At 36.3% G+C, this 9,073-nt stretch overlaps 3 protein-coding genes across 9 annotated transcripts in view; 1 reads left to right on the top strand and 2 right to left on the bottom strand.

Annotated features, from left to right (window-relative positions):
• Positions 1-6,126, top strand: part of LOC108736738 — a 20,433-nt gene extending 14,307 nt beyond the window's left edge. For 4 of the 5 annotated variants that reach the window (XM_025975112.1, XM_025975113.1, XM_025975110.1 and 1 more), the window contains one exon: positions 4,579-6,126. In XM_025975112.1, the coding sequence (XP_025830897.1) occupies positions 4,579-6,045 (1,467 nt within the window). In that variant the 3' untranslated portion in view covers positions 6,046-6,126. The remainder of the gene's footprint in view (positions 1-4,578) is intronic. The other variant, XM_025975116.1, reaches the window with a different exon arrangement.
• The window catches only part of LOC108736732 (erythrocyte band 7 integral membrane protein-like), a 14,693-nt gene continuing 6,047 nt past the window's right edge, over positions 428-9,073 (bottom strand). Inside the window, exons 1-6 of one of the 2 annotated variants that reach the window (XM_025975117.1) lie at positions 3,967-4,062; positions 1,760-1,915; positions 1,259-1,356; positions 1,021-1,182; positions 747-912; positions 428-601 (exon numbers count right to left, since the gene is read on the bottom strand). In XM_025975117.1, coding sequence (XP_025830902.1) covers positions 464-601; positions 747-912; positions 1,021-1,182; positions 1,259-1,356; positions 1,760-1,915; positions 3,967-4,053 — 807 coding nt within the window. In that variant the 5' untranslated portion in view covers positions 4,054-4,062 and the 3' untranslated portion in view covers positions 428-463. Of the gene's footprint in view, positions 602-746; positions 913-1,020; positions 1,183-1,258; positions 1,357-1,759; positions 1,916-3,966; positions 4,063-9,073 lie in introns of those variants that run through there. The other variant, XM_025975118.1, reaches the window with a different exon arrangement.
• Positions 6,095-7,046, bottom strand: LOC108736765 (stomatin-2-like). Of its 2 annotated transcripts, XM_018469326.2 has the most exons (4): positions 6,805-7,046; positions 6,582-6,743; positions 6,356-6,521; positions 6,095-6,296 (listed from the first exon to the last, which is right to left on the bottom strand). In XM_018469326.2, exons 1-4 carry the CDS (start codon positions 6,834-6,836, stop codon positions 6,195-6,197), a joined length of 462 nt encoding a protein of 153 aa, XP_018324828.1. In that variant the 5' UTR covers positions 6,837-7,046; the 3' UTR covers positions 6,095-6,194. The 2 variants fall into 2 exon arrangements, with proteins under 2 accessions (XP_018324828.1, XP_018324827.1); XM_018469325.2 differs by having other exon boundaries at positions 6,098-6,296; positions 6,582-6,862.

Below are 9,073 nucleotides of genomic sequence, written 5' to 3'. Positions count from 1 at the left end.
TTATCCAATTAAGTACTTTTAAATACATTGTGCATTTAATATAGATCAATATGGCCCTTTACAGCATGTAATTTAAATGAATATTTTCGAAGATATTACAGACTTAAAATGCAAGGACATAGCGGTTGCGGCGGTACCGGCCGGTTTGTATTGTCTAATGACAAAAAAAAGCTGTGATTGTTGTATATAAAGACATTTTACAGTATATTTACTATCAGCCTTGCACCCGTGCGAAGCATAGTGTACAAATAATACCATTAAACCAATTCCTTAACCCCTATCCCGTTATATTTGTGTGTTTGAAGAAGTTTCACTTCGGTAGCGTGTTGTATAATTACACATTGTATTTTTGTTTTTTTAATATCATAAACTGACGTTAGATTTTCAACAAAAAAACTACCAATAAATAAAACTCAGCCGAATAGAAAGACGTAAGTTTATTAAATAAAAATTAATCTTATGTTTAAATTATTTGCGACATTCTGCTTTCCATTTGTCGTCCAGCAGCTAAAAATGGCGTCATTAAATCTATTGGTAACGGGAAAATTATGGTAGAATTCTTTTCTGCTGAAATATTGTTCAGGGTTTGTAGGTACCTTAGCTAAAAACGGATAAAAATCTTATGTAACATTAAATACGTTTTAGAAAATACCACAAATGGCGCGGTAAACGCCATCTGTAGTACGATGCTACATTTTAGGATTACGTATGCCACTTCCAATTATTTTATTATAAATAAAAATAACCTGTAACGCTCCGGGGCTTTCGTTAATGACGTCCGCCGCTTCTTTCAAGGCTCTGGAAGCTCTCATTTCACCCTCGGCTGCTATTACTTTGGCCCTAGCTTCCCTAGTGGCTTCGGCCTCTGCCGCCATAGCTCTTTGAAGCTGCTGGGGCAAACTAACGTCTTTTCTAAAAACAAAAAAATGAATAAAAACCCTTTGACGGGTTTTGATTTGTATTATAGTCATTTTATTTAGTTTGCTTACTTATTTAAGAGCATAATTGTTGTATACGTACATTTCAACCCTCTCCACTTTAACACCCCACGGATCTGTAGCAACGTCCAGTGAAGTCTGCATCGCGTGCGATATTGCTTCACGATCGGACAAAATTTCGGAAAGGTTTCTCGTTCCCAAAATGTTCCTCAACGTTGTCATAGCCAGCAAGCGAGTGGAGTTACTAAAAATGGCCCCTTTTATTTATAAATGTGTATATATTACCATATTTTATACACTAAAATATTAAATATTAGTACCTGTAGTTAGTTACTTTAACAACTGCATTTAAGGGGTCTTGTATTCTGTAATATACTACTGCGTCTACTGTTACCGTAACAGAATCCTTTGTTAGGGCCTAAAACTTAAAAATTAATGCAGGCTGTCCCAGAACTATTCATATGTAATATGAGGCGAAAGCACGAAGACTATTTGACTATAAATTTGACGTATATTTGTTGATATTTTTCCGCGCTTTTCTTCATCATTACAAAGCTTTTCCTACCTTTATCAAGGCGAAAAATCGCAGGTTCGGGTTTAGTTTACTGCGGCATCGTAGCGGCAAGATTAGCAGATCTAGGAAAAGGGAGAGATAGGAATAGCCTCCTCAGGGGTGGGGACAAGGAAATTTGCGGAAACAAAAAAAAAGCGCACGACCACAACAGTTGATAATTTTTTTTAGGTTTCCGCACTGTCCCATCACTACCAAGCTTTTCCTACCCTTTTTTTTTCAACATTTTTTTTATTAATACAAGGCTTACTTCCTGAGGGGGTACGTCAAATGAAACGGTTCTAAGATCAACTTTGCAATAGCTGTCGACGCAGGGTAAAATGAAAAATATCCCAGGGCCCCGCGCCCCGCCCGTCCGAAGACGACCTAAACGAAATATTACGGCTCTTTCGTACTCCTGGACAACCTAAAATAAAAAAAAATAAATAAATTATCCCAACACTAAATATACTGCCGCGCAAAATGCGTTAACAAAAAAAACATCTGCTATCCGGACAAGATTCGCTTTGAAAGTCGAAACTGCAAACATATGGCGATGTCAAAATAAATATGTTCCTGCATGTATACTGTCGACCTTAATAAAAGTGGACGTTCTAAGTAGGCGCGTAATAAGTTTTACTAAAAAAATATTTTTAACCAGGTTTTAGTCTCGATTTCGTTCATGCGAAACTGCTTCAATTGTTTATAATAAATACCAACCGCTAATTGAACCCCTCCAACAAACAGAAGGGTAGGTACTGTACTAAACATGGCGACCCCTAACCTAACCTAAGCCTTTATTTAATGTACCAATCAGAAAGATTGCAGCATATAGACATAATCAAAGATCGTCGCAATTTTTTTCGTATTATATATTTTGACATTCTGAACAATTATTTCGATTACACCCTTAATCAACAGTGTTTATGTGGACTATTTTTAATTTTTGAACACCCTGTATAGTAAATAAGTTAAATTTAGCTGTTACAGAAGATTGTGTAGTTTTGTTTGAAAATTTTCTTGGTTAAGCTTGTAGTATGGTCACAATGAGCGTATTACGTATGTTTTGGGCGACGATGTACGTATAAAGTAAAATAAAATATCTTTTTTTACGTGTATTTGTAGTCACCTATGAGAATAGAACTCTCTACACACCCTTTACCATGGGGTGGAAGATTAATTTTACCTATAGGTATGTGCCAATTTATTTGGTAATTGTTTCAAAATCGGTATTTATGAACTTAAGTACCCTGTGCAAAGTTTTGTAAAGAAAACAATTTAGTTTTCTTGAACTTCGTCAACAGTTTCGTTGGCCTAATAAAAACTGAAAACAAACACATTAAATTGACTATTCTTTCATTGGATCAAAAATACAATTTATTTCCAATGTAAACCCGTCGCGATTTTTTCATTTTATAAATAGAATTCGTTTTGGGCAAGCTGCATTAAACGATTTCGTAATTTTGACAAGCAAAATGTTGACATAATTCACAGATTATTATAATCGTAATCGGTCCGGTGAGAAGAACATGGCGTTTCCGTTATTGATATACTAAATTATTCAAAATTAGATACAAATAATATACACATGGAACAAACATTTTAAGGATTATGGTAGAGTAAGTAAGTAAGTAAGGGCTTAAAACATTTTCCATTTAAAAAAAAGTGTATTATGAATCGGCAATCAGAAAAAATATCAGCAATGAAAAATTTTATTTTAGGTTATAATAATAAAACGAATCACAAAGAAAATCATTAAAAAGAATCCTTAGCATAACTTAAAATATAATATTTCTCAAAATTGAAAATAATAATTTTAATGTAGGTACGCTGCCGTTAGGCAGGCAAAGGTATGCATCGGCCCGGAAATCAAACGCGAGCCCCCCGCAAGACAGATTTGAGTGCATGCGATCTGTCCTGGTGGAGCAAATTCTCACCCTCATAAAATAAGTTTGACCAGAAAGAAAATCGATAGAATAGTGAAACATATATATACAAAATAAAACAGTCAATTCTTATGAAGTTATTGGCGTTCTTCGATCTTTAAAGAAATTTGATATTTTTTTTAAGTTTTAATTTTTTGCTTTTGTTCGTTGACTTTCTCAGCTTCGGAGTAGGTCAGGGTCGATTGGACCCCTTCTTGACTACGTGCCTGGCCTTACGTCTTTTCCGCGATTATGTTCACAACAAATATTTTGGTTTGATTTCTAAAACTGAACGCATTTCGTTCAGAATTGGTGGTTAATTTTAAATTTTTCGGCCTTTGTATATGCACATATATGTACGTATGCATTTATTATGTAAAAGTAGGCGCATATGTATGACGAAAATTACTGGATCGTTTGAGTTTTCGAAATGGCTCAAAGCAAAACCCAATCAGCTTTTATTAGCTCAATAAAATGGCATTAAATAAACAAGCAATTTCGAACTGTAATTGCACCGTCCCGTCCGGACAATAAACCATTGTGTTTACGTTACCTTAAAACACCAAAATAATGAGAACGGTAGTGTCAAAATCAACAGGATCAGAGATCCTGCGGTAGCTACGAATTCCACGCATCCCATTGTGTTTGGCTCCTCTGCAAGACAAAAAAAAAATAATAAAAGAAACTTACCCTCAAATGTACCTAACTATATCTACTATTATCTACACCCTGTATATTCGGTGACGAACGACACGTGTTTGAATAGTGTACATCTAGAATTTTATCGATAATCACCACAAGGGGGGTTTTGTTAAAGATTATATATTCATTTTCGATTGCAAATTAATACAGATCTGCGTGCAATAAGTAATTATTATGCAACCTACCCTGAAAAACCCTTATGTAACAATAAAGATGAAACATAGGTGTATGTTACTATAATACTGTGTTTTGTGTCTCAATTTCGGCACTGATTTTTATAACACATTGTTTTTTCAACTTATTAAGTGTATGCTTTATAGGGGGTGAATCTAAAAAGAATTGATGGGGAGGAGTTGTCCATTAAGCCGTGTTTTTCAAAATGCTCAAATTGAATGGTAGTTTTACATGCTTTTTTTCGTTAAAAATAAAGACAATTATGTTTCTGTTTATGTTTTNAGAAAAGATTTCTTTATACAACACCACCATGTTACAAAAAGCCAGGGAACTGTTAGATTACGAACCTTCAACGTTGTTCTTGCGGAAACTTAAAGCTGAAGCATGTAAAGCAGTTCTACGTGAAACAGAGGATACCCAAAGGGATTGTTCCAAATACACCAGAGCTAGACAGGCGTACGAACAGTACGTGGATTTGAGAAACAAAGACGAAAGTCTTGTGCAGCCCTGTATGTGTAAATATCCGCAGCAAAATGACGGCAGTGATACCGATTCGAAAAAGAATGATGCTAATATCCAAACCTTATGTGCAGAAGTGGAAAGGAAGTGTGCTGCAACCGAGACCAACAATCGGTGCTGTCCGAAATGTTGCAAATGTCAAAAAGACAAAAGCACTTCTGCGGATTTTTGTAGAATTGAAGAACCAAAACCTGCGGATATCTGTAGAATGGAAGAACCAAAACCTGCGGATATCTGTAGAATGGAAGAACCAAAACCTGCGGATATCTGTAGAATGGAAGAACCAAAACCTGCGGATATCTGTAGAATGGAAGAACCAAAACCTGCGGATATCTGTAGAATGGAAGAACCAAAACCTGCGGATATCTGTAGAATGGAAGAACCAAAACCTGCCGATTGCGATAGAATTGAAGAACCAAAACAGCAGGAAGATAAGCCAAAACCGAAGGAAGAAAAGGCAAAACCGAAGGAAGATAAGCTAAAACTACAAAAAGAAAAACCAAAATCGCGGAAAGATAAAACTAAACCCGAGTCTCCCGTAGAAAAGGAGAAACCAAAACAAATTTCCAAACCGCAAGCGACGGTTAAAAAACCGAAACCTCCAAAGTCTGAAAAGAAGAATCCGGTTACAAATAAATGCGAAAACTTTGGCTTCAGCTCGCTGCCGCTTAGTCCAGAAATTCGCGATCAGCAACGTTTAAAGAAACAACCACAGTGCGAAGACGATATTGACGAATGGTCGCGTTACTGTTGCAGTTGCCCACACGGATATCAAAACGTGAAGGACTTGCAAATATTTAGAAACGACTGCTTCTTCGAAACACATTCCGTTAATGACTTTATAACAAACATGCCCAAGCACGATTGTGTTCATTTAATAAATTTCGATGAGAAATCTGAACCACACTATATCAACGCCGATCCGTATGGCTACAGCAGATGTTACATTTGCAATAGAGCTATGACCACAGTGCGAAATCAAGCTGCCAAAAAACCCGTTAAGGAGAACGTCGATACTTACAGGCAATCAAAATTATCAAACTTAAGTATGACCAAAAATGCACCCATAATCATCGAACCAACGAAAATACAGATTTCGAACAAAAGCCAAAAAGTTCTGGCAAAATTACCACCGTACTGTGAGGAAGCGGGGAATTTTATAAAAACGAAATATCGACGTCCCGTGCCCACGAACACTTTTGCACTGAGATTTCAAAAAGGAGTGTACAATAATTGATTTTGTAATAAATTATAAATTAAAAACATGCTCTTTGTTCACTTTTTATTTCCTTTAACGAAATAGTAATCTTAATTCTTACTGGGCTTATTCTTTGTATTATAAAATTACATTAACATTAAACGTAAATATTGTCTTTTTATATTTTTCTAACGACGCATCAAGGGGGTAATCAGTTCAACTGGTAGTGGAAAAATTATTGTTGAGTTCTTCTCTGCCGAAATATCTTTAAGTGTTTGTAAGAATCTTAGCTAAAACGTTTTTTTAAGTAAAATAGCAGCAGGTTTTCAATTAAACGCCTGTTTAATACCTGCAATGCACCCGGACTAGAATTGATAACATCTGCTGCCTCCTTCAAAGCTCTGGAAGCTTTCAACTCGCCCTCTGCTGCTATTACCTTAGCTCGGGCTTCTCTAGAAGCTTCGGCTTCAGCCGCCATTACCCTTTGAAGCTGGGTGGGAATTCTCACTTCTTTTCTAACGAAAAGAAGAATATAGAGTAATGTCATACCAATCTGAATACGTCTTTTCACCTACATTTCTACCCTCTCCACCTTAACGCCCCATGGTTGCGTACCCTCGTCCAAAATTGTTTGCATACTCAACGCTAAAGTGTCGCGTTCTGTTAAAATTTCGGAAAGGCTTCTCATGCCAAGAACATTTCGAAGTATTGTCATGGCCAAGAGCTTCGTCGAATTACTCAAAGTATTCGAAATTGTTAAAAGATGATACCAAAAATATCGCGTTCTTCTATACTTACACGTAACTTTCAACATTAAGAATTGCCTTCATGGTGTCTTCGACTCTGTAGTAGACAACAGCATCAACACTTACCGTTACAGAATCCTTCGTAAGCACCTAATAACACGATTAAACTGAACTTCGAATTTGTGCTTTGAAAGAGTATGAGTGGCTACTGCACTGTCCGAAACGTGAACGTATACAGTAAAAGCTCTTTATTATACGTTCTAAGGTTCCAAAATAAAAGCAATATATAAAGTCAATGTATTGATAAATTCGCAATTAAAATCGGCTTTAGACAAGAGTTTAGAAATTTTAGTGATTTTTCTTGTTTTAAATTTTGAAATTAGTCTACTCGGTTACATCCTTCGGCACGAGCCAATAGTACTCAAAAAATGCTGATACGTTGAAAAATAACACCGAACCCTTTTATACTCGGTTAGATTTTTTATAAAAGCCGCTTCGACACGTACCAACTGTACATACTCAAAAGATGCCGATACATTAAGGGGATTCAGTAGTACACGCGCCGTAGAGTAAAAACATGTTTATCGGTTCTAGATATCATGAGTTTAATATTTGGAACAGAGGTTTGAAATTTTGTAGTAATATAGATAAAGCTTTGTTCTAAAGCTTGTCGAAGGTCATTTTTTAATTTTTTAATTTCTATTGAAAATACGTGTCCTACAAGAAGCATCAACTTTAAGCACTTGTAAAAGCTTTTAATGACAATTTTATTGGAAACCAAAAACGTACCGAATTAGTGTGAACCTTTATCTGTTACCATACAAAAAATTAGATATTTATCTCGCAGCGTTAAATCACAATATTTAGAATTCACATTAGGTACGAGCGGTCTATTGCGGTCAATTCCCTTAATAAATGACACTGAATCCTTTTCTGTTTGCCGATTGCAACCGCGAATAATGAAATTTTTAACCGCGAATACAGGAACTGGGTTGCAATTTTTTCGTCCGCGAATAATAAAAACGCGAATAAGAAAATCGTGAGTAAGGAACTTTTACTGTATGTAGATGTATCTTTCTACCTTTTGTATCGGTTAGTTTTTTATCGGTTGTGCTTTCGTTTCGTTTCTTTTGAGTTTTATAATGCTACATTCCAGTTCCTTGATGTATGTTATTAAATGCATTTAATAGTTAAATTTATAATGTACTAACAGTAACGCAGTTTTCTTCCAACCTATTTTCTTAGTGAATATAAACGTTATTACGTCTGCGAAACTGTCTGCATCTCTTATGATGTCGATAAAATTGCTCGACTCGTTCGAAATAAAACGTGTCGCATTGAAATCAAGCTGTTTCACTGGTAGGTATTATCTCTAGTCGTGTTGTAACGACCCTATTTGAAAAGCAAAATGGAAAAATGGGTTTTTAGTCGCCGGCATACCTACCCACTACTGCTACATACTGGTATAATAATAGAGATATATAGTAACAAAAGTCAGAGATTATTCCGCTCTATTTAGCAGGTGGTTGAGTGGATGTCGTCTGGCACTGCAGTAACGACGACAACGATGGACGACTACAAAAACGGTGCAGCGGCGCTCGTTTTGCCACCGATTTCGCGGCACTGCATTTTCCGGTGGAAATGTCACCGAACTTGCATGGTGATCGTTCCGGAGAAAGGAGGTAAATTAGTAGTGAGGACTAAATGCGTCCCGAATGCCGGAAAAGCCAAATTAGCATGTAGTTAATGAACCTCTGCTCCTCTTTGTCCAATCTCTTTCCCCTCATCAAATTGAAAGGCGACGGACGTCAAAAAAAATTAGTTAATTATATTTCATAATTAAACGGCACTATCGTATACGTATAAATTACAAGACAGACTTTTGAAAGAACATTCACCGTTGTCAATACTTACGTCGATATGTAGGAAAAAACTTTTGAAAATAGTCTACTAACCGGAGGTTTTCAATCCGCAGATTGACTGACCCATTAAGTTTTTGACATATAACGCACGAAAAAACATGACTCATGCGCCGTTACCTCGCTCTGAGGCGTTCCATTTAAGGCTTGAAGTGCAAGCGAGAGCGCTAAACGAGTGACAAAGAGGCACAATCGACCTCCGCGTTCGGCAGCGTTCGACATCTGTCTCTCTCCTACTTGAGTGAGCGATGCGTTCGCGTGGACAGCTGCTATACAATAATACATTTCCATTTACCTCCTTCTCTATATCCATACAAAATATCTATCAAACGAATAAAATTAAAACTTTCTTTTGAAAAATGAAACCATTCCATCAGTATTTTCTTATGACGTTGTCACGTT

The sequence above is a fragment of the Agrilus planipennis genome, unplaced genomic scaffold (assembly GCF_000699045.2).
Source record: "Agrilus planipennis isolate EAB-ADULT unplaced genomic scaffold, Apla_2.0 scaffold103, whole genome shotgun sequence".
Lineage (NCBI taxonomy): Eukaryota > Metazoa > Arthropoda > Insecta > Coleoptera > Buprestidae > Agrilus > Agrilus planipennis.
The sequence above is the reverse complement of the archived record's forward strand: the minus strand, read 5'-3'. Positions and strand labels throughout refer to the sequence as shown.